General features: G+C 31.2%; 1 protein-coding gene across 3 annotated transcripts in view; it reads left to right on the plus strand.

Annotated features, from left to right (window-relative positions):
- Positions 1–25,627, plus strand: part of hgo (homogentisate 1,2-dioxygenase) — a 79,852-nt gene that overhangs the window by 47,908 nt on the left and 6,317 nt on the right. For all 3 annotated transcript variants that reach the window (XM_085827488.1, XM_085827487.1, XM_085827489.1), the window contains 5 exons: positions 1,470–1,569; positions 5,377–5,498; positions 11,726–11,830; positions 19,072–19,198; positions 25,185–25,237. In XM_085827488.1, coding sequence (XP_085683614.1) covers positions 1,470–1,569; positions 5,377–5,498; positions 11,726–11,830; positions 19,072–19,198; positions 25,185–25,237 — 507 coding nt within the window. The remainder of the gene's footprint in view (positions 1–1,469; positions 1,570–5,376; positions 5,499–11,725; positions 11,831–19,071; positions 19,199–25,184; positions 25,238–25,627) is intronic.

A 25,627-nucleotide genomic window follows, 5' to 3' on the forward strand; every position in this document is an offset into this window, starting at 1 on the left:
AGTATATTTTGTTATGAAAAAGAAACCTTCTCAGCTTTTTGCTTAATATGAAGTGGGAAGCCTTTTTAATATTAAATTCACAATGAAAAAAGAATTACAGATTATATGAATTATGTATGCAGGGCTTGTATGGTTCTTAAAAATACTTAAAAGTCCTTAGGTTTCTTAGAAGCGACTTTTGGTCCTTAATTTTGGCCAAAATCGGCAAATAAGTCTTTAATTTTACACATTTGACATTTCTGTCTTGTTTTTTTATGACTGCCGGTTTGAGTGGTAACATTTTTTAGAAATATTTTTTGGTGCTTCCTTGATAAATAAATATGTATTTGGTGGGTTATCATTTGAATTCTTTCTTACTTTTTAATATAAACGGTGCGAAGCCCTAATTGTTAGGCACACAAGATCTGCCTCTATTGAAACATTAATATTTCAAAATTATTTCTTTTTGAAAATGAAGGGTTCATAAAGATTACATCAAAACAACCTTTTCCCTTTTGAGATACAATTTCTTTTATTATTCAGGGCTAAGTTTGATGACTTATCAACATATTGCCAGTTTCAAGATCAACTTTTATACAAAATTTTGATCTGAAGATTTGGGAATTTTTCAATAATTTTTTAAGGAAACACTATAAAATTGATAAATATTGTTAAAATAATGATAATCCATTAAAAAATAGCATTAAAATAAAATATTTTTATTTTCCTATGTCATGTTTTAAAGTGACATTACTTTCTTTTTTGGCACCTTAAAAATGATTTGATTCTGAAAAATAAATAAGATAATAAATGATAAAGTACAATTTCCAAAGCAATTCTTAAATAAAGCAAAAAGCTACTTTAATTATTAGAAAATTAATTTCATTTGTCTTCTTTTATGTTTATTCATAAGAGTTTTTTTTTTCATGTATTTGTTTCAGAATATTCATATGAGTGTCAGTTTTCTATTAAAAATTCACTTTACCCCCCTTTTTTTCCTGAATTTTTTATTAAAAAAAGTCTTCTAGCATTTTGCTTTTGCAGGGTAAAGTCATTTTTAGACTTTGCTCCTCAGAAGCTTTAGAAGGATTTGAGAGGAAGATTTATAGAAAAAAGGTGACAAAATGAAAAATGTCTTCATGATATTAACACATAATGAATGTATTTTAATGGAAATTATAAATTTTTATATCTATACAGAAATTATAAAATAATACATAAAATGTGATTATACACTACACAGAACTGTGCATTTCCTTGAATATAAACAAAGAAGCTGAAAGCTGTGCATTACCTTGAATATAAGCAATAATTGAAGTAAAATTATAAAATGTGATAGTTATTAAAAACAGAAAGGTATCTTTGTATTTAACCTGTTTGGCTCCTACATAAAAATAATAGTTCTGGCTAATAATACAAAATATATATATATATATATAGAGAGAGAGCCTCTAAATTGTGTAATGAAACTTAAAATTCTTTAATTACAGCAAGGAATGAAATTCAATGTTGGAGTTGAAGGCCCTAGTCGAGGATATATTCTAGAAGTTTTCGATGCACATTTCAATTTGCCTTATTTAGGACCTATTGGTAAGAATTTTTATATATTCTTTACATTTAGTGAATTTGCTGAATGTGAATTGTCTGTTAAATGAAAAAATTATTCATATAATTTTAGACTTCCTAATTTCTCTTTAGGAAGCTTTATTTATACTAAAAAACATAAATCTGTAATAATAAATAAGGATTATAATATTCATAATTGTGCATTATAATGTTCTTGGACACTTTAAGAAAATTATAATGTGGTATATAATTCGTTAAACATAATGCATAATTTAGAAATTGTAATAAATAAATATATAAAATTTACACAATTTTTATGCACTTTCCCCTAGTGATCCCTATAACCATAAATCTTGAAATTTTTGTAATTTTAGTTAAACTTGCACTTTTTGGTGTATAATCTTCTGTCTTTTAAATCTGTATGTGATTTTTTTTTTTTTTTTTTTTTACATGCATTATAAAATTTATTTTGTTAATGTTTCAGATGTTAAAATCAAACGTAACTGTGTTGTTAAACCTTATGTTAGCTGGTTTGTTTACATTCCATGCAATTAGGAACTTTGTTTATATAGATGGCAAGTTGCTATAGTTTCTTTGTAGAGACTTCACAGGAAAAAAAAAAAAAAAAAGCGCTAAAGAAAGATGGATTAAAAAACATAGGGGAAATTTTCTTTTAGTAAATACAAAATTTCAGTTTTAGAGCTGACTGGTAATGTTATTGACGAAACTGGCTATGCACAAAATACAGTGGTAGTAACAACATAGGAAGTAGCAGTGTAGTTGTAACAATAACATAGTTTAACATATTTTTAAAGGAAAATCTTAGAAAAGAATCTCAATGATCAACCAAGTTTTAATTGGTTTTGTTGCTGAGCACCAGCCCATAAAAGCATTTCCAACAATTAGCTTTGGACATTATCATGCAGATTGTGCATATTACAGAATAAATACCATTTTGTATTGCTTTCACATTCTTAGCAAAGTCAATGGGAAATATCAAATTGTACCTTATGAAATAGCACTAAACCAAACAGTTGCTGAATGGAAGTGTGCTGAAATTTTTTTACGAAATGCATGAACTAAAGAGATTGGTCCAGTTTTAGCCATTGCTTTTCTGATAATAGTATACACGTATGAGTATGATTTGTAGCCATATGTGTATGCTTCGAATACAAGAAGGTGCTCAGTATCTGGTAGAATTTGGAATGGACAGTTTATTATGAGTTTATTTTAAATCACTGCTTTATTAATGCAGTCTTATACTCTAAACGACCAGAGCAAATATGAAGCTGTTTTGAAGGAAAAGTACTAAGCAATGTAATAAGAAGATACGTTCTACAGCAGGATAATACTAATCCTTATACTACTTGCAGGATCCAGAAAAAACAGAAGGAACTTGAGGGAATTGAACTGATCCAAATCCAGCACATGGTCCAGATCTTAATGATCAGATTATTACTTGCTTCAGTTCAGAGTCCAGTTCATTTATGTATGGCACTTCGACAGCCTAAAAGGGAAAGAGGCTATAGTAAAACAGTTATCCACTTCCAAGGACAAGAACTGCTATTGCGTCAGCATTGACAGATAGTGCAACACAATAGTTTATCCTCTGAATATTAAGAATTTCTTTTTGTAAAGTTAAAAAAGTACACAATTTGGATTCAGTGTCAATAGGAAATTACCAGAAATATAATTATTTTCTGTGCATACATAATCTCCATAGAAGTTAGACTAGTACGTGAAAATTCTATAAAATTACATGTTGCACATGTGTGGAATCATATGAAGAATGAAAGGAATATCCTGATTAAGGAAAAATTAACTTTTAAGTTATCAGGCACAGTTTTTTGTTTCTTAAAACTGTTATAGTGTGTTATAGTTCAGGAATTCTTTTCAAAGCTTATGTAAATTTTAATTATTTTGAGTGTGAAGTTTTAGAAAATGGTTTAAGTAATAATCAGTCCAAATGAAAACTCTGTGAAATGAGAATAACTGAAGAAACTAGCCCAATATTTCTTTCAAGTATGACAGAAAATACTTTCACCGCATTCATTCTGTATACATGCTGTTGTTTTGGAAAAAGGTATGTTCTAATGTGTGTGGGGGGGGGAATTAGGAAGCTACCATTCATTGTCAGATGTTGATAATGTAAAATTAGATTGGCATTGAATGATTAGTTATGCATTATTTTGAATGAAAAATCTCTCTTCTAATAAAGTATAATAATGGAAATGAAATTTGTTTTGGAGTGCATAGATTTAGAGTTCATGTTTTATGCATTGAGTTTTATAGAAGGTGTGGCTATTAATTTTCAGGACTAGTCTAATAAAACCAGAACAGATGATGTGAAAAAAGTAACCTTTTAATATGTTTCAAAGTAATCCCCATCTGCCGTAACACTTTTTTGGGCTTAGCTGTATAAGTTGTGGAAACAATTTTTAAAGTCCTCTTTCAGAAGGCTCTTCGATGTCGGCGTCACATTCTTCTTGATGTCCTCAACATACACAAAGTGTGTTCTTTTGATCACAATTTTGAGTTTGGGAAACAAAAAGAAGTCTGCGGGGATCAAATCAGGAGAGTATGATCGAACATTCCCAAACTCAAAACTGTGATCAAAGGAACACGCTTTGCGGATGTTGAAGACATCAAGAAGAACGTGACATCGACATTGAAGAGCCTTCCGAAAGAGGACTTTAAAAGTTGTTTCCACAACTTATACAGCCGAGCACAGAAGTGTTACGATGGATGGAGATTACTTTGAAACATATTAAAAGGTTATGTTTTTCACATCATCTGTTCTGGTGTTATTAGAGCAGTCCTGAAATTAATAGCCACACCTTGTATATACTCCATAGATTAGATATGTATTTTTCAGATTGGTATTGCATAGAATATACTTTATTATTGCCAGAAAGAGAAAGAAGGTAGAGGAGAATTCAGTGTACTCACTGAATGTTTATCAGTTCTAGCAATACATTTAAAAATAATTTCATATTTTTAGAAGGCAAGTGTGTGTTATTAGGAAGAGCTGAAATAGAGTGTGATGATAATTAACTGATGCTATATGCATATGACATTTGCAAATATCATAAAATAATTTCAGCATTATTTAAAAATTATTCAACCAAAACTAAATTTCATCATTATTTATGTAGGATGGCAATTAAAAACTTTTCCTGTAAAGTTTTGTTTGATATTTTAGAAGTTGAAGCAGATTTAAAAAACCTATAAATGTCAGAAAATATAAAGCCATTTTTTTTCTTTAAAATAATTAATGAATTCCAATAATTTTGATGAAGATATATTATTTTGAGGTGGAGAGCATTGAATTTGGTAGTGAATTTACAAAATAAGTTATCATTGATAAAGTATGTTTTGTGAGATTTTAAAATGAGCTGTTTTATTGTCTTAAAGGGGTGAAGAAAAAAAGGGGAAAATTCATTAGAAGGACCTTTAGGGGAGAATAATAATGTGACAAGAAATATCTAAGTGTTTTATTTTACATATTTGTCTAGTTGATATTTCAGTATTTTTAATTTTCTGCTATATTTTCTTTGAATTTTAACAGTATATATTTTTTTAAATGTTTAAACTTATAACCCTATAACTAGCATTAGCTTAAATATCTGAATAATTTTTGAAATGCTATTCAATCACTTAAAACTTTAAAACCAGTTAGGATAAATAGCATCTTCTATATGTACATATTCAGATTATGTTTCATAATCTGCCATGTTAGAAGACTTTATGAAAGTATGTAGATTGTTTATCCTTTCATCCATTTAATAATTATTTTCTAGGAAAATATTGTAAGACTGGATTTAATTTTAGGTGCAAATGGATTGGCTAACCCTAGAGATTTCTTAACTCCAGTTGCATTATATGAAGACAGAGAAGTTCATAACTATACTATAATCAACAAGTTCCAAGGACGACTTTTTGCAGCTCATCAAGTAATTTATAAATAAATAAATAATAAAATAAGTATAGCTGTGCTCCCTTATTTGTGATCTATTTCAAGTAGTTATTACAGCAGTAAACAATTCATAGATAAATATTAAAACTTGCGTCAAATGATAAACAGCAACCTGTGAAATGTAGCAGTCAGAATGTATGCCTTATTTGTCTCATTGCAGTGTTGATCATCATCTCAGACAAGTATGCTCAAATCAGACTACAGTTTTAGTGCTTTGGTCAGAAAGCATAATTTTTATCATTTTACTATTTCTTTTAATGTATAGGCTACCATAGTACATACAGCAACTGCTTTTGTTTTCATTGCTAAATTCATCTCGTAAGGATTTATCTAAAACTTTAGAATCCTTTTCTTACACATGAGGTGTGTTAAAAAAATAAACCAAACATTTCCTATAGCATCTTTATTGCTTATTGTACAACTTCTTAACCACTGTCTCCTTCAAAATAGTCCCCTCTACTGGCACTACACCATTTCGATCATTTCTTCTATTTTTGGAAAGCCTCCTGGAATTGGCACGCAGGTCTTTTGATGTGTCGCATTGTCCTGAATCTCGTTTATGGTTTGGCTATGACATCTTTTCAACATGGTTTTCAGTTTGGGAAACAGAAAAGTCTGCTGGGGATAAGTCCGGAGAATATGGTGGCTGGGAGCCAACTGGAGTGTGAGGTTTTGCTAGATAGTTGCGGACAAAGAACGGCACATTGTCCTGATGTCACATCCAGGTGTGATTTATCCACAATTCAGGCCTCTTCCTATGCACAGCATCCCTCAACTGTGCTAGAATTCCCTGCTACACTCAAATGTGCAATACCACCATAAAGTTTAATAAACAAAATTTTGTTTACCATCTGACCATGTGGTACAAATTCCTGATGGATAGTACCTATGCAGTCAAAAAACACAGCCAACATTACCTTCATCTTTGACCGATTCATGCGTGCTTTTTTTGGGGGGGAGGGAGTGAGGAGACCCTTTGCCTACCTACTGTGATGACTGGACCTTCCTCTCAATATCATAGTCATAAACCCACATCTTATCGCCTGTTATTATGCTCTTTAAAATGTTTCTATTGTTATTGGCAGTGGCAAGCAGTTCTTGGCTGATTTCAAAACAGATCTGTTCCTGATCATCAGTCAACAAATGTGGCATGAGTGCACATTTCATGCATTCGTTCACAACACATCTCTCAAAATTTGATGACATGATCCTATGATGATGCCCACTTTGTCAGCAGCTTCTCATATAATTAAACGGCGATTTCCACGAATCACAGCATGAACTCTTTCGACATGGTCATCATCTGTTGATGAGGGAGGTCATCCAGAAATGGGATCGTCACCAACTGCCATTCTGCTATGTCTGAAACACTTAAACCACTCATAGCACTGCATTCAACTCGGAAAGTCCTTCCTGTATGCTTGGCTAAGCAACTGAAATGTCTCTGTAAAGGTTTTGCCAATTTTTTAGCAAAGTTTCACTCACACACATTCTTCAACCTCTTTCATTGTCACTAATCTGATGAACGGTTTGTGCATGTGTTCACTTCAGTTGCTGTAGCTCGACAACTAACAGTAAAGAGCAAAATGTGACAAATAGCAGTTTGTTGTTTAAACCTGCTGCTGTGTGTATTCAATAACTTCAACGTGTTCTCTCTACAAGTTGGTTCAAAAGTTTGGTTTCTTTTTTAAATCACCTCATACTTAAAAGAAAGATAACTTATTCTTTAAATGTACAGTAAATTTTATGTTGGTAGCATCTCACTATATAAACTTTATGGTGGTATTGCACATAATCAGTTAGTTGAATTTTACAGTATTTGTATATTATATGTGTACTATATTATATGTAGTGTTCAGTATTATTCATGGTTTCATGTATCTGCATTGGATGCATGTAATGTATCAGGTCAGTCTATAAGTTCATGCGCATTAAGAGTATGCGTGGAATTCACTATGACGCATTTACTAAAACAATACAATTTTGAGCTTGTTGAAACTTGTCATTGTTTGTCTAACATATTATTCAGTTCTTCACCAACTTTTGTAAATATTGAACACATTTTAGTACCAATAGAAGATGAATTTAGATAATCAGTACAAACATGCTGTGCTACATTTTTTATTTTCATGTGGTGAATCTGCCAGGTTTGCTGTGATAAAAATTAATAGTATACATGGTGAACAAACACACTATTAGTGTAAGGACTGCCCAGAAATGGTTTAAAAATTAAAGCAGCATTGATGATGAACCCCGTTTCAAGACGTTTTGAACTGTTAGAACCAAATCAAACGATTAATTCAAAAGTTTATAGTGAATAACTTTGCCATGTAAACTCAGAATTGATCAAAAAAACACCCATGATTGGTGAATAGCAAGAAAGTGTTGTTTCATCATAATGCTAGACCGCATACAGCTCGAATACGCTGCAAAAAATTAGTGAATTTAATTGGGAGCTTTTGCCACATCCCGCTTACTCCCCAGGTATCGCCCCAAGTGATTTTCACTTATTTCGTGCCTTACAAAATTTTTTACTGGGAAAAAAATTAAATTCTAAACAGGTTGTACACAATGAACTTTCAAGTTTTTTTTTGCATCCAAACCAGAGTCTTTCTACAGCAATGGCATAAAAAAGCTGCTGTAAGATGGTGAGACATCGTATATAATGGAGGAAAATATATAATTGATTAAAATGTTAAATTGTGTTTTTTTATACTATTTAAAAATTAACCAAAAAATGCACACGAATTTATTGACTGACCCAATATTATCCTGCAGATAGGGGAGCACTGCTGGACTTTATAGTATTATAAAGAAGAAGCAAGATATTTCACTTTGTATCTTTATCATTTTTATTCCTTCTGAGAATGATCAGATTAACTCCGTTTTTCTTGTATTGTATTTAACATAACGTGTTTTCCATTTTATTAATTATTTCATGATATATTTTTTAAATGGAACTGTTGCAATTTCTTTATTTCTTTAAGTAACGTTTACTCTAAAAATTTAATATAGATTTTCAGAGGAATTGTTTCATAATAATTATTTTATCCATATTAACAGAAGTGTTTCCTTTGAATTTTTTCCCTTGTGGTGCCATATAATTTCATTAAAGTTTTATTTTTCATAGGTATTAATGCGAATTTACTTCCCCCCCCATTGAAAATGTATAACTTGGAAGAAGTATTTATATACAAAGAACATGATTGTCTATTAATTTATTGAATTACTGTTTTTCATCCAACTAGCAATTGAGCTAGTAAAATCATAGGAGCCTGACAGTTTTATTTAAATCTTATATATATATATATACACTGAAAGCCGAAACATGATGACCATCCCCACATTTTTCAATGAACTCATCTGTATGATAGGAAAGGCATTTGACTATGCGAGAATCGTATTTAACTGCTGCTGGATAAGGGTAAGGAATCATTCTTACTCTAACTTTTGCAAGTGATGGGAAAAGGTTGCTGACTAAGTAAATTTGATAAAGGGCAGAATGTAATGGCCCGAAGACTCAGAACGAATATCTCCGAAACTGCATGACTGGTATGTTGTTCACAGTCTGCCATTGTTAGTATTTATGCAGAGTGGATAAATGACTGTGAAACTAGCAGTAGATGCCAAGGTGTTGGATGTCTACACATCATCAAAGGAAAAGGATGCCAGAGACTCTCCCGCTTGGTAAAGCAAAATCAGCAGCAAACAATGGCTCAGCTGACAGCCAATACAATGCATGTCCTAGTGCAAGTGTTTCAGAACACACAGTTGAGCAGACATTGTTGGATGTGAAACTGTGTAGCAGACGACCTACTTGTGTGCCTCTGTTAATCAAACATCATTGTCAACTATGCTTACAGTGGGCCTTGCAACATCGAGACTGGACCATGGATAAGTGGAAGACAGTTGTCTGGTTGGATGAATCACGATGTCTCATTCATCAAGTCAATGATCATGTCAGGGTACGCCATCTTCCAGGTAAACAGATGCCCCCCCCTTCGTATAGCAGGTCATACATAAGCTGGTATTATGCTTTGAAAGATGTTCTCATGGTTGACTTTGGGACCCTTAGTTGTGGTTGATCATAAAGGTTGTAGACTATCTGAATATAACTGCAGATCAGTTGTGTCCTTACATGGCATTTGTCTTCCCAACTGGAAATGCAATCTTTCAGCAGGACAACGCTATATGTAGCAAGGTTTGAATTGGGTTGGAGTGGTTCGAAGAGCATAAAGATGACTCCAATTAATGTCCTGGCCACCTAACTCACAGGATTTTAACTCGATAGAACACATTTGGGTTGTTATGGAGGGGCAGCTCAGAGCTCAAATACTACCATGTCGGAATAACTTGACTCTGCATGACTACTGTGTAGACATTTGGTACTACCTGTCTCCAGTCATCTACCACGGACTTATGGATCCATGCCAAGGCAAGTTTCAGCTGTTCTGCAGGCCAAAGGTTGCACAACATATTATTGATTAAGCGGTAAAACGTACTCTTGATTATCATATCTAAGGAAAAAGTGTAGTGAAGAAATTGAAGTAGTAAAAATGAGTAAGCTTTTTGAATGGGAATCTTGTTCAAGTAAAACCAAAATGTGAACTTAAGTTAAAAATCAAAAAAAGCAGCTGTGAAAAATGAACACCTTAATTAGCATAAATTACTTCGCAAGTGACAATGGCTGAAAATATTTGATATTTATACATAATTTGAAGTGTAGAATCAAGCTATGGGGGGAAAAATCAACTTTTCATTTCAGGAAAAGTTGTTTTGTGTCAAAGCACTTATGATATAACAATGTTACATGTAAATCATATAGCTGAAATTGTGCTTTTGAGGCAGTTTAAAGTTTGCTGATTGGCCGTACAGAATAAGAGATATAGAACTGGCCAGCCTTTTCTTTACTCACTGTAAATAACAAGAAATAAGTTGCTTTTTTTGAGAACTTACCTAAATCTAGAAATCTTTTGTGAAGGATAGATTTATATTTAAAACTTATTCATGCATTATTTTTGTTTTAATAGCTATATTATAGTTTTCATGCCATTACAATAGCATATTTGATAGTAAAATAAGAAACAATAATATTCATGAGTAAAACAACGCCTTCATTTATTACCATGATGTCAGTACATCATTGATGATATTACCATTCCTGAAATATAAGATGTAACTAGTGATTTTTATTGAAAAAAAGGAAGCTTATATTGTAAAATGTTTAATTATCAATATGACGAATTGAAAAATGAAATAGTAGTAGAATTTTTTAAAGTAAAAAACAAGTTATAATTCTAGTTTGCAATGTATTCCGAAGCATTTAATGTTAAATATTTGGTACTTATGTATTTTCATGTTAACTGTGAGAGTTGGCTAAAGAATACCAACTTGTCATAATCATTCCAGTGGAACAGATTACCCTTTATTTAGTTAGGTGTTCAACAGGTAAAAGTTATGAATATAGCATATAGAACACTTAAATAAATATAAGTTTAGAGATTTTTTGACAAAAAATTCACTAAAACTGAAATTATTTAATCTAGTGGCCAGCATCTCCTTAAAGGCATTTAAAATGGTCATCTTTTTTGTGAAGTCTGCGTCACATAAATTTCCTTAAGCATGAATCAAGTCATATCACCTAGTTGAGATGTGTTTTTTGTTTTGCCATTTTTCTGAACGTCGGAGGCTTACAATGTATTGCATATGTGCACCAATGTAACAAGCCTGATACTTTTGAAAATATTCCATTGCATGCAGTTCTGTAGAAGACCGATTCAAAATTTGTCTCTTCTAAGAAGAGAATGCAATATTCATCAAATGCATGAGAAAAATAGAGAAATAATTGCTAATTTTTAATTTTAACAAAAACTAAACTAGTTTACCGAGGAATCAGAATTGCATGAAATCAAAGAAATATCTTATTTAAATACTGTGGATGTCATACTTGTCGATTACTGGTACTAAATTGTATTGTTTGGCAAGTTTTTTGTTTGTCGAAAATGGTCAATGGGAGGATATGTAAGTACTAAATATTATAGTTTAATATTTTCTTTAAATGTAAATGGCAGTAAAATTTGCTTTTGTTTAATATGCAGTAGATTTCTGTGATTAATTTAAATTTGTATGTCAGTGCTGTGATATGTTTGTTTTATTGTATTATTCTTCTTTGCATATCTTATGCATCATTTTTTTCCCTTGCAGGGGCATTCCCCATTTGATGTAGTTGCATGGCATGGAAATTATGTTCCATATAAATACAATCTGTCTAATTTTATGGCTATCAATTCTGTTTCTTTTGATCATCCAGTAAGTGCTCTTTATTTTTTAAATAAATTGTTATTGAATCTCTTGCATTATCTTTTATGTTTGAGTGCAGCATTTTGTCATTGAAATTGCTGTGAGTGATGTATTATGGACATTTTTAAGTCATGTTTTATAGTTTTATATTATTAGTTTGGATGCATGCCTTTTTGGATTTGCTTGCTTGTTATTTTAGTCTCAATTTCCTCTGACCTTTCTCATGAGTGCATACTTTTAAAGAGATCTTATGCCTGAAATATTTTGCTGGTCTTATGCCAATGTTAAATTTGTGTATGCAAGCAGACAAGCAAAATGAAGCTATTCAAAATAAATAAATAAATATTATAATTTTTTCTCTTGCTATTAAAAATCCTTTTTTAGAGATTGCTTTAAGTTTATAGATGATTTGATTCTGTGGAAATGGTCATTTTAGAATGGTTATGTTCAACTCCAATCTTTATATATATATATATATATGTTATTAGAAAAACCATCCACTTTCAGGGGTCACGGAAGGTCATCATGAAGGAATTTTGTGTGTATTAAATTTAAGAGGTTTGTGACATCTAAATGTAAATAAAAATCTAATGTAGACACCACTCCCTTTTACAGCCTATTAAATTATATATATATTTTTTGCTGCACTTCATTTAAACACATTTCTTTGAATTATTCTAACTTAATTAGCAGATTCCTCAAGGCAAACCAAATACAGTCAAAAGTCGTTAATTCGGACACCCATAATCCGGAATGATCTATAATCCAGACCTCAAAGCTACAAAATTTCTGTGCATGCGTCGCATTGACGCATGCACGTAAGATCTTTACGGCTGCGAATATGTATGTGTGCATGCGCGTTTAATGTATAACGGACGGTATAAGCTAAGCTAAAATTACCTAATTCAGTTAATGTTGCAGATTGCGTTGTTCCTTAATCTTTGAATTGGATCTGGCTTATTATTTTTTGCAGACTGTTAAAGCTTGAACTTTTAATTATGTCAAATAGAATTTCTGATATATATTTATTAATATGTAAAGGATCTACAAAACAAAAGTATGTTTCAAAGTCCATTAAACAAAAAGTGGAATTGCTGCAAAAAATGGATAAAGGCATATCCTTTGTTTTTCTAACCATTCTGAAGTCTGTTTATCAATTTCACGCTGGCTGCTCTGCGGATGAGGGGAAGTGGAAGTTGATCTTTCAGCACTATCCATATCTTCAGGGCAGATGTTTCTAATTTCGACTATGCGTAATGTATGCTTTACGCATGCAGGCGTTGAAAGAAATGTTTAATCAAGTAAACAAATAAATATTAAGCTTTTTCGTAATTTTCGTAAATAGAGGCTCAAGCTAAACTTAGAATGGCCTAAAAGAGGTGCTTCCTAAGGAAATATTTAATCTTTAATTTGCATCATGTCATATATGTTTATCAAAATATTGCCGAGGTGTGCAGAGAAGTTTTGTTCACTAATCATACCAAAACAATGGAACAATGGAATTATATTAGGCTGTTAATTAAATGACTGCAGTTGCTAATCAGGCCTGTTCATTTATAGAAGACCACCTATTTTATTATAAATTTCGTACTCCAATTTAAAAATTTTCTCCGATTTAAAAAATATGCAAAAATAACAATTTTATTAAAAGTATGAGAACTTTTAACGACTGCTGCAATAAGGTTACATTACACATTGAACAACTTACTCGAAATTTTAAAATGCTATATTTCTGCTTTGTTTTTCAATATTAAAATGCATGTACTGAATCTCTGAGAATTTCAGGGTCACTATTTGAAAATTGTTTGTATCTGCTTGAATCCTTTGAAACAAATCATTAAAAATAATTCATCAGAAGCAATAATTTTAGGAATTATTCTATTAATAACAACATTCAGTCAATATTTACAAAACAACAAACATACTCAAAATAACAATGGAAGCCCAACCAGAGACTGAGCATTTAGGATCACTTAATTCTGAGGTTAAATAAAGACAAACGAGCTGATTGCGTAATTGTTTTCATATATTATTATTATTATTATTTTTTGCATGTGTAACATGAATACATACCAGTTTCTCTTAGGGCTGCCCAGATGGTTTAGTGGTTAGGGAAGCATGACTATGATACCGAAAGACCCAAAGGAGGCATGGATGTAAAATTGTCTGTTCCGTCATAGGAGATAATGGTGGCTGCCTATTAGGTGCCTCCACAATAAAATGGCCACCACTTCTGGCCTTAGAAGTGGCCAATGCCGTTATAGGCAAGTTCCCGCCATTGGAAAAAAAAAGGTTCTCTTAGGAAGTTCTTCCTCGTGAAGGCATACCTCTGCCTTAGGCAGGTAACCTTCAGGCACTTTGCCATCGTGAAATAATAAAATGAAAATAAGTATTAAATTAAGGAAAATAAGTACAAAAATTCTGATTACTAAGTTAATTTTGATGAAATAACTTGGAATACACAAGACATACAACTAGATACGAGTTAATTTGTATTTAAAAATGAAATATTCCACTTTTACTTTCATATCCCCCACACATATTTTCAGCATATGATTCAGAAACTTCAGATTTATGATAACCTAACATAAAATATCGGCACAAATAAGAAAGTCTAGTATAAATAAAAGGAGTATTGTTGAAATTTGATCAGTCCTATGAAACACATATTGTAACAGTAGTAGTGTGTCTTTATGTGTGCTTTTTAATGTGCTGTGTTTATCATTAAAACCATGTCTTCAGAAATAGTATGCATTGCATACTTTTTCGCTCTCACTTTTCAAGTGGTAAAATTAGTAGGAAAAGGGGAAGAAATTTGGTATGCCTTTTTGAGCCAAGGAGGGGGGAAGTCAGTGTATATAGGTGATTGTTTATTTTAAAAAAAAAAATCAAGAAATCTTTATCAGCTTCCTCAAATTTTCTTTATCAACTAATAGTAAATAATATGGCAAAAATTTGTTCGAAACAAGTAGCTCTATAATATGAAAAGATACAAAACAAAGACTTTCAAAGAAAAAAAAAGGGGGAAAGGTGCTAAAGGTGGTGGTAGGGGAGAAGTGAAAAAAGAAGGAAAATGTTTAGTAGTGAGTCTTAATTTCTGCATCTGTTCACTACTTAGTAAATCAGCTAATTTGGCTGAAGGAGAAAAGTGATTTTGTATTAAAAAATATTTTGCAATTTTAAAATAAAATAATAATAATAATAATAATAATAAAAACTTTGAAGTAAGATAGGAAGAAGGAGATTAGTGAGAGAAATTTTGTTAAATAAATGCTTAATTTTCTGGAGAATCATAACATCGTGCTGCTGCCAAATATTGAGCATCTAGGCCATATAATGGGTTATATTGAAAGAGAAGCACACCAAAGTAAAATTTTAAATAAGACGAAAAGGTTGTCTTATTTTAATGTAAATTTTAAATAAAACTATCAGTTTCAAGAATGGTTAGATAAGGACCTTCTTCTTCAGGAGGGGAAAAAAAAAATTCTCTTGTTACCATGAAGTTGACCATAAAAAGTCAAATTTGTGGTTGTTCTGCCGCCATAAATCCATTTTCTCATTATATGGCAAAGGATTAAAATAAATCTTAAGTGTAAAAATTACTTCATAATGTAAGCAGATGTAAATGTATATATAAGTAGCATCTCTTCTTACTCCTGCAATTCTACACATTTTCACATTTCATTAAACGTTTCAAATCGTATTTTAAAATCTTTTTAATATACATAGCTGTATTGGAATTACTATGTAAATAATCTGTATTTGAAAGAGCTGAAAATGAAATTATTTTGTAGAATTCATAGTATTAGTTTTAACGATGCATTTAAAAATTTAATTGATGTTAATTGCCAGTTAGGATCTTTTCAGCTATAAAACAGCATAAGCCAAACTATTTTCACCGGAAAAATATATGCATAAATATAGCTTATTGGCCACCAGTTTTTATCTTTGTTATGGTATACTTGTTTTTAAAGTAAATATTATTGATAAAAATGTTTTTAAAGTGTATTATTCTATGTTGTTCTTTCCTTCTACCCTCTGAGACGTATTTCTTATGTTTAAAAGAATTTTACTGCAGTCAAAACGAACTGATGAAAATAAGTTTTCTTATTAGAAGTATCAAATTGGCACATATTTCTTTCTAGAGAAGAATTGCTTTTCAAGTATTTCCTTGCAACAGGAAAGATTTATTAATTATTAAATGAGAGAAGTAACTCTTCATTGAGATTTGTTTTGTAATTCTGTAATGTCCTCCCCCTCCCAACAGAGTTTTATGTTAATTGAGAATTTAAAATACTAAATAAGACATTTATTTTTAAAAACTTTCTGAGTTCACTATTAAAGTGAAATTGTGAAGTCATATTAAAGTTTGAATCTTGTAAAATAATTTGGTCACTGGTACTTAAAATTCCATAGCAGATTTAGTTTTACATATGTTTGACACCCTAAGCATGAAAGGTGATTTTCAAGTGTTTGTGAGTCAGTTTTATAATTTGCCTGTTTATAATTTATAATTTGTTTTATAAATTACCAGAATTAAAATTGCTGAATTAATTCAACCCAGATTCAAATCCTAGGAAAGATGCTGGGTTCATGGGCATTTTTGTTGTTTTACCATGGGTCATGTGAATATAAACCAATTTCTCTTGGAAAGACTTACAACCAGTGTTATCTTTCTCCTTAGGCAAATAGACCTGATCTGCTTTGATGTAATCTAATAAATCTAATCAAATGTATAATTTTCTTTTTATACATTTGATTAGATTACCATATTTTTATACATTTGATAAGTTATCATAAGTCTATTTTTAGTCCTTGACCTAATCAAAATAAAATTTCAAAAATATTAAATTTTGAAAGAGTATTAACAATAGTTATAAGTATTACAGCTAATTAATAAAAGTTTGACAGTGGTTTTATTGAAAAATTTGACTACAGCATATTTTCGATTTTCATTTGCATCCAGAAAGAAAGGGATCTGAAATTTCTGGATTTGGGGTTACACAATTACTTTAAATTTTTATTCTAAATTTGCATGTGTGTGCTATTGGATAAGTTTATTTTTGCATTGAAATCTTTATTTAAATTAAATTTCCTGCATGAATTTACTTTTTAATACAATTATACATTTTTAAATATCTTTTTAAATTGTTTTATAATTTTTCAAATTACTGGCATTATTTTCATATTGTATATATTCATATATTCATGGTTCATTGTTCAAATCTGAAATTAATCAATTTTAAATTATTCCACACCCAGCTGCTTAATATATATCATAAAAGTGTATCTGTAGTTTTTATTTTATAAGGGCCATTTTGTTATTTTTGTTGATTTTTCCTTGATTATTATTGATCCTTTGTATTTTTGGCTGAGTGATGGTTGTAGCCACAGTGCAGAACCTTATCGATTATGCAGTCCAATTTTTTTACTTGCTAGTGGCATATATAGTCAGTAGCTGCTTTTAAAAGCAGATATACTATTTCCTAAAATAAAGCATCAGAGAATTTTACCAAAAGAGTGTTGAATAAATGCTGTTTTTACAACATAATTTAACTATTTGTAAAAATGACAAAAGAGGGAACATCCCCAGAAAAGAAGCTTTAAAATATTTTTTACTTTCAAACTCAACAAAGACAGATGTTAAGACAGATAGCCTACCATTATTTAATGATCAAAATCAAATCCTGCAACAGACTATTTGCCAATTTCTTTGTGCGTGTGTGTACTTTGCTGTATCAGTTGTGAAGATTGTACAGGGTGATAAAATACCACTCTCTTTTAGAAAATTTGTTTGTACCCCTAATACCCAAATTAGCATTGCACATATTTTTACTTTTAATTTATTGTTTTTACTATTAATTTTCCTTAGTAGTTATATAGTGTACCTTCAAGCATTTTTTACACGTTTTCTTCAATGTGCAGATAAATTTTCTGCTATTTTCTTTCTTTAAGCATTGGACAGGACTACTAAACATGACTTGACAAATAGACTATAGAGACTTAACTTTAGAGATATCAATGCTGCGAGGTCTGCTATAATATGCTTCTTTATTAGCCTATTTTATAACATCATATCTCTTTATATTCATTCATTCTTCTCTCATATGTTGGCACTGAAAACTCACTAATTATCTTCTTGTTTCTGTTTGTTACAATACCAGTAGTCATTAAATTTCTGTGGCAGTTTTTAATTATTTTTTTATTTAATAATAATGTATATATATATCATGTAAACATCTTCACTGCTGTTGCATTTAGATAACAGACTACCATGTCTTGTATGTTACAGCAGTTTTATCTCTTTTTTTCAATCATTATTCGATTGACTATCTCTGTGGGAATTTCTTGAGATCTAAAATAGATAAAAAGTAATGGCATGCATTATATTATAAAACATAATAGTTTATTGAAGCATGTGCATTATTCTACCAGATATAAAAATTTAAAAACAGAGAATGACTTTTCACTCATTTTATTTATTAAAATGTGCAATATTCAATATAATAAAATGTGCAAAATTCTGTCAAATAAATATTCATTTGATTTCTATATATTTGGCTCAAACTAGTTCATTACTACATATCTTTGATGACTATCAATACAATAATACAACTAAGTAAAAGTATATGTAATTGTTGAAGTAAAAATATATCACCATATCTATGCCTTCTTCCCAAAATTGAAAAATATAAATAAGAGGGGGAAGCAGTATGCAAATAATGCATACTTAAAGTTAATTCAAAAGATACCATAAAGTATTATTTAAAAATTGTAAACAATTACATTATATACATATGTGCTGTCACTACATTCACATTATAATGATGGCCTCAGGGCTGGCATAAAAGAGCAAAAAAAATCATGGTTATTGTATAGAATGGAAATTGATTAGGAATTTTACAGGCCATAATCAAGGGCCATGCTAATATAAGTAAAGTACATAGTCACTAGTTTTCTTTTGTTATTTTATTAAATTTTAATACTGTATATAATGATTTTTTAAAAATTAAGAATGGAATTTGTGGATAATATTAAAAAATGAGATTAAGTATTATTTTAAACAACTACAGATTTGTATGTTAATGAATTCTTTGGTCTTTAAACTTTAATGTTCCAAAGAAAAAATATGAATATAGCACACTGAAAAGTTTTCTTATTTTTGTTCATACTATTTAATAATAAAACTGTAATACTCTCTCATTTTAAATAGTTGCCTATTTATAAATGAAATTTTTCACTTGGTTTAGGACCCATCCATTTTTACAGTTCTGACATGTCCATCTACTCGTCCAGGTATTGCAGTAGCCGATTTCATCATATTCCCTCCTCGGTGGGGAGTAGCTGAGGGAACTTTCAGACCGCCTTATTATCACAGTGAGTAAATTAAAAATGAACATGTGAGATTATTAGATCCAAGATTATTAAACTAGATTATGAAAGATCTTGGTTTGATTAGAATAGATTTTTAAATTAAATTATTACAATAGAAATCTCTTGTTCATATAAAATATGTTTTGTGATCTTTCATTTCAAATCTATGTTTATTTCTGTTCATAAGGATAGGGTCTATTAAAATATAACAGTATTAATCCAAATAAAAGACATCAGAGATACACCATGATTTTTTTTGGGGGGGATCAAAATTTTCTTAAGATAGTTTATGGTTTGCTGTTTGTCGTCTTCAATATAAAGTTGTTTGTTATCTCTGAGTTAGAGTATTCACTTACCAATACTGAATGCTATTTCTTAACATGAACATGACTGGACTACATAATTTTGTCTAAAAGTAATAATCTCCAAATGCTTGTCATATATTGGGTGATTGGAAGAGTTCGTGTTTAATTTCAAACCAAATTAAATACAAACATTTTCATGAAAAATAGTATATATTAACCAATAATATATTTGCCATCATATTCTATGTGCCCAGACATTTTAGAAGTTTTTGAATTTCTTCATTGCAGAAATTGCATAGTTTCTTTTGGACATATTTTTAAATGTGCCAACTTGAATGCTGTTAAAAAGGTGACCTTCGCACATGTAGAGCATATCGGGAAAAGAGAAAGATCTTGCACAAAATGAATAGACTCTGTGGAGGCAGATCTCAAAACTTGAAAAATCAATCGTTGGTGGACCATAGCGACTAATTGGATCCGTTGAAGGAAGCTCATTGAGACGGCCTTGGCCTGTAATAGACTGTAGTGCAACTGAAGAAGAAGGTAGTTGTTGACTTCTTCCATAGAATCAAATTTGTTACCATTCAGAGTGTTTTGCAGAGACTGAAACAGATGAGAATTTGAAGGGGCAAGTTCAGGGAAATACAGTGGGTGCTGGTGGATTTCCCCAAAATAAGTTTTTTTCCAGTATTTGTTGAGTAATATGTAGTAAAGTGCTGTCAAACATTTTGTTTAGATTTCAACACTCTATTGAATCAGCTGCTCACAGTACTTCTCCACAGTTATAGTTTGGCTGTGGGAAAGTTCTTTAAAAATTATTCATCTGCAGTCCCACCAGACACATAGCAACTCTTTTCACTGGATGCAGTTCAGCCTTTGCCATAGATTTAGCTCTTTCACTTCCATGCTTCCATCTTCTTTTTCTTATGTGTTATTTTACACAACCCATTTTTCATCTCCAGTTATGATTTTATCCTAGAAAGATTTGTTTTGTTGATGGGGAATAAAAGAGAAAGGGCTGTGGAAGCGCAGTTCAGTTTTCCGTTTTATGAAAATGTGTGGAATTGATATATCAAGTTCCTAAGTATCCAAATTGCTTTAAATGCAATTGAACTGTCAACATTAATCTCTTTACCATTTGTTTAGTTATCAAAGGTAATCTGTAGATAATTATTTATTAAATCATGAATAAAATTATTATCAATACTAGAACTTAGTCTAAAGTGAAATTTATCATTTAAATTGAAGCTGACATTTCGAATTCAACTAAACTACCTTTTAGGAGACTAAAGCAGGAAGCATGATCCATGCAAAACATCTTGAATATTTTTTGTTGCAGTTTACAAGTTTCAGTCCTTTTTTAAATTCATAAAACATGCAATTTTTCATTAATGAAAAATTGCAAATAAATAAATTTATAATATATAAATAATTTTCACCAAATTAATATTCAAATTTTAAATACGTAGCGTATTCGGAAACTAAGTACCGTTTCATTCTAGCGCCGTTGCAGCGTTGTGGTAGGCGTCCCACGCATGCGCACTAGTCTTTCTTGTTCACTTATCAGGATTAGTATTCCTCTTTACTTGCTTTGGAAACATTAACTGTCCTGATTCGGAACAGGGAGCTTACTGAAGCTATGTTAAATAAATTGTGAAGTAGACAATACACACAGGAAGGGTATACGAAACCCTTTATTTTTCTCTCTTTACAATGATTTCCGGACTTCGGAATACAAAGACCAACCACTTGTGGTCTGAACGTAAGAATATAAAAATATTAACTAAAACTCTAACTAAACTAATTTTGGATTAATAAACAAGTGCCTAACTCCAAGATTGGCCGTAAATTAACGAAAAGCCGTATGTAGTACAGAGAGCTGCTAAAACTACGATACGTTTAAAATTATCGCGAGGATTAAACCTCTGGCCTCGAAGGCAACCAGCAACCGAGTAAAACTACTATGGCAAGCGGCCTGCTTCTAATAACTCCTTCCTCTCTCTTGCTTGGCAAAAAGCCACAACTTAAGTACTTGGCGTTAGCAAGACAAATTTGCATAAATAAGTTAAAAGCTTTTAATTCTGGCCAGAAGTAGAAAATAAGAAGTGATAGTAAAGATCTAAAATAAAATAAATGTTAGTAAAACTTAGGATCCTTACACACTGACTTTCAATTGTCGCCATTTTGGTTGCTCTATGTTGTGTTTTCAGTTTGCTGTGCACATTCAAAATGTTTAAGACAATTAGTTCTCCCGCTGACTGTGAGATTCGTGCTGTGATTAAATTTTTGAACTCAAGGAATGTTAAACCGGCCGAAATTTATCATCAAGTGACAGAAGTTTACGGTGAATACGCGATAAGTGATGGAATGGTGAGAAAGTGGGTAAGAATGTTTAATGCAGGTCGAACAAATGTCCACGCCGAGGCTTGGAGTGGTCGGCCTTCTGTTGTCACCGATGATTTGGTAAAGAAAGTTGAAGCAATTCATGAGAACAGACGCTTCACAATGACAACTCTTTCAGAGGCATTTCCAGAAATTTCACATACTGTTTTGTTCGAAATTTTGTCTGACCGCTTGAATTATCGCAAACTGTGTTCCCAATGGGTTCCAAAAATGCTCACTGATGTTCACAAAACAAAACGACTTGGTAGTGCCCTGAAATTTCTCACGCAGTACAGTGATGAGGGAGAAACGTTTTAAACCAAATTGTGACAGGTGATGAAACTTGGGTGTGTCATTTCACACCAGAATCGAAACAACAATCGATGGAGTGGAGACACACGCATTCTCTGAAAAAACAAATGTTCAAAGTGACAATGTCATCACAAAAAATCACGTGCACTGTCTTCTGGGATAGGAAAGGCGTTTTGCTTACTGAATTTCTTCCCAGAGGTGAAACCATTAATGCGGCACGCTATTGTGAGACTTTAACAAAACTAAGGAGTGCCATTCAAAACAAACAAAGAGGAATGCTCAGTAAAGGAATTGTGTTGCTCCATGACAATGCTCGGCCCCATACTGCTGGTGTCACTCAATCGTTAATTCGACAGTTTCATTGGGAGCAGTTCAATCACCCGCCATACAGCCCGGACTTTGCGCCATCCGACTATCACTTGTTCCTGCACATGAAGCGCGAGCTTGGTGTCAAGCGCTTTGGATCTGACGATGACACGAAAAATGCTGTGGAGTCGTGGTTATCGAAGCTGGCGGAAGTTTCTTTTACGATGGTATACAAAAACTGGTCACCCGCTATGACAAGTGTTTGATAGTTGGCAGAAACTATGTTGAAAAATTAAGATGTGTATTTTCATGTAAAAATAAAATTGGATTCAAAAAAATTGTTTTACTATTTTTTTTTTTTTTTTTTCCAAAATAGTACTTAGTTTCCGAATACGCCTCGTAAATAATTTTCACCTTGCAAAGAAATAAATTTTCATTTCTGACACATTACACTTAGACAAATGTCATTTAATAATATGATTATAAAAGAAACATCAGCATCTATTAAACATCTGCCATTTATTAAAATCGGGCACAAACGTTTTGCAAATCACCAAGTATATTCTCAAAATCCAACCTTGAATTGTCACTCAACATCTATTAATTCCTGAGGCTGTAATTGCATTCTGGGTTATATCCTTAAATCTGAGTGATCTGAGACACATTTGAAGGGCTCTGCTTTCTTCTAGGTATTATTAGAGCAAGACTGTATACATTCCTATGTAATCTGGTAAGCATGCTGACTACAGGATATCACCATACAGAGAAATAATGTGAAGTAGAATTCCTCAGAACTTAAATGGATTTTAAGTCTGTATTGATGATGATAAATGGCATACTATACTATTTCTTTTTTATCAGTAGTGGTATATATTGCATCATTGACTATATTTATTGTGTTTAATACTGTAAAAGTTTTCCTTGTTGACCTTTATTCAGCATAAGATATCTTGAGCAAAAAATTACCTGTTAGAACTATTTGTATCTAACTGTTGTTATGCATTATTTGCAAATGCATGCATAACCTGAAATGCTGTACAATCCTTGAAACTTCTACAGCATATTGACTCACAGCCTTGATATAGGACAATATCTCATAATTTATGAAAATTCATTGTTCACTGTTGAAAATGCCCTCAGTTTATATGATTAGAATATACCAGTGACCGAGTAGTCAAGACTACTGAATACTGGTAGTTTCACCTGAATTTGAATGCATGGAATGGGTTGGCTGCATGTTTGGTTTTCCCTGTGGGTAGCATGAATATGATCTAATTATCCTTAGCAAGTCCTCCATTAAAGCATTCCTTGCTTTAAGCAGATAGCCCTTGTGTACTTTGCTATATTCAAATAATCTAACCAGCTCTAATGTTTTCTATGCCATTTCATGTAGATCTTTTTTCATTGTAAGGTAAATGAAATAGAAATACTGGTGTAATCACTTTCAGGCATAAAGACATTTTTTGTTAAGCCTTTTACATGTGTTTCAATGCAATACAAAAAGTTCAGTGACAGCTGCAAGCTGCAGAAGTTGCTGCCTAGATGTCAAGTTAATTTTATAGTGGGCAGTGATGGGTAGATATTGAGGAGCAATTGTGTTTTTTCTACTGTCTTTCCAATCTTCCTGACAGTAGCTTCAGTGTTTAGATTTGCAGAATGTTTCGAGACTAGCTACCTGAAAATTTTCAGCCATCTTGTTGTTTCCATAATGATCTTTATTTCTAAATGGCCAGTAGCTGTCTTTCTCAAAGATAGTTTGTACATTAAAAGCTGTTTTTAGCCCTGGTGGCTGTGAGATTAAGCAGTTCTTTTTCCCCAAATATGCGCAATAACTTTGAAATGCACATTGTGTTGTATAACTGGAATGTGAGCTGAGTTCATTAATGACGATTAAAAGGTTAACATAAACAAAACCTGAGAATCCAACCCCAATTATAAGAAATCTGTGGGAAAACATACTTTTGTGCAAAACACTTCTATGCCTTTGGATGCATTGTGCCATTAATTTACATTTAAAAAGCAAACTGATCACATAAAATTACATGTTGCTAATTTAGATTTGGCTTATGCTCATTCCATGGAAAAAAAAAAAAAAAAAAAAAAAAACACTTATTACTTGCTTCATTAATTATTTTTATGCAAGTGAAGATAATTTTTGGCTATCGGTTATAATGATAGAGACACTGATGTGTCATTTCTAAATTAATTTTAACTTGCTTATGAAATTCTGTCAAATTTATCTGCATTTAAGTAAATTTTATACTGAAATTAATTAATTTTTTAGTTTAATCTTAGCCATAAAAAGAGCAACTTCTTTCCTTTTTTTCCAAAGCATTTTTCTATATCAGCTACTGATTGCATTTAATTTTACATATATTTCACTCATACTGGTTTTATTCAGATTATTTATGAATTAAAAAAAAAAAACTTGTCCAGAATGCCTTTAGAGTGGAACTTTCATCCTTTGAATGCTTTTTGCTTACAAATTTCAATGTTCTCTTTTTTTTTTTCTCTTAAAAGGTCTGGATATGGAAATTTTTTTTAATGTATTCCATTGCATGTTTTTTTTATTTATTCATATATTTCAAGCACCCACTTTTAATGTGTATTTTAATGTTTAATGTGAACCATTAAATGGGGGAAAGAAATTAAAGTCAGCACTGTAATAACATTTTTTTTTATAGGAAATTGTATGAGCGAGTTTATGGGACTTGTTTTTGGAACTTATGAAGCTAAGGTAAGTTGTACTTTTTTATTTTGCCAAACTGCTTAATCATTATTATTATTTTTCAAAAAACACTATTGATCTTAAATTGTAGACTTTTTTTATAACCTCTGTCATATTTTACTTTTTTTTAAAAAAAAAAATTCATTATGCATTTTTGTACATGAAGTATCCACAAAAAATATTAGACAAAAGTATTTCTGTGAAATTAATTTTAATATTGCTTATAAAAATGTGGTAGAATTCACATATTTTTTCTCTTAGTATATATAGAAAATCGGCATATTTTAATTTCATAATATGATAGAATTAATATATATACATATATGAACTATTGACAACTATATAAATTTAACATAATTATCAGTGAATTTGCAGTTAATGATAGAAATTTATAAACGA

This window comes from Stegodyphus dumicola, chromosome 12 (genome assembly GCF_044657685.1).
Source record: "Stegodyphus dumicola isolate Sdum_Otavi_A_Nest chromosome 12, ASM4465768v1".
In the NCBI taxonomy this organism is placed as follows: domain Eukaryota; kingdom Metazoa; phylum Arthropoda; class Arachnida; order Araneae; family Eresidae; genus Stegodyphus; species Stegodyphus dumicola.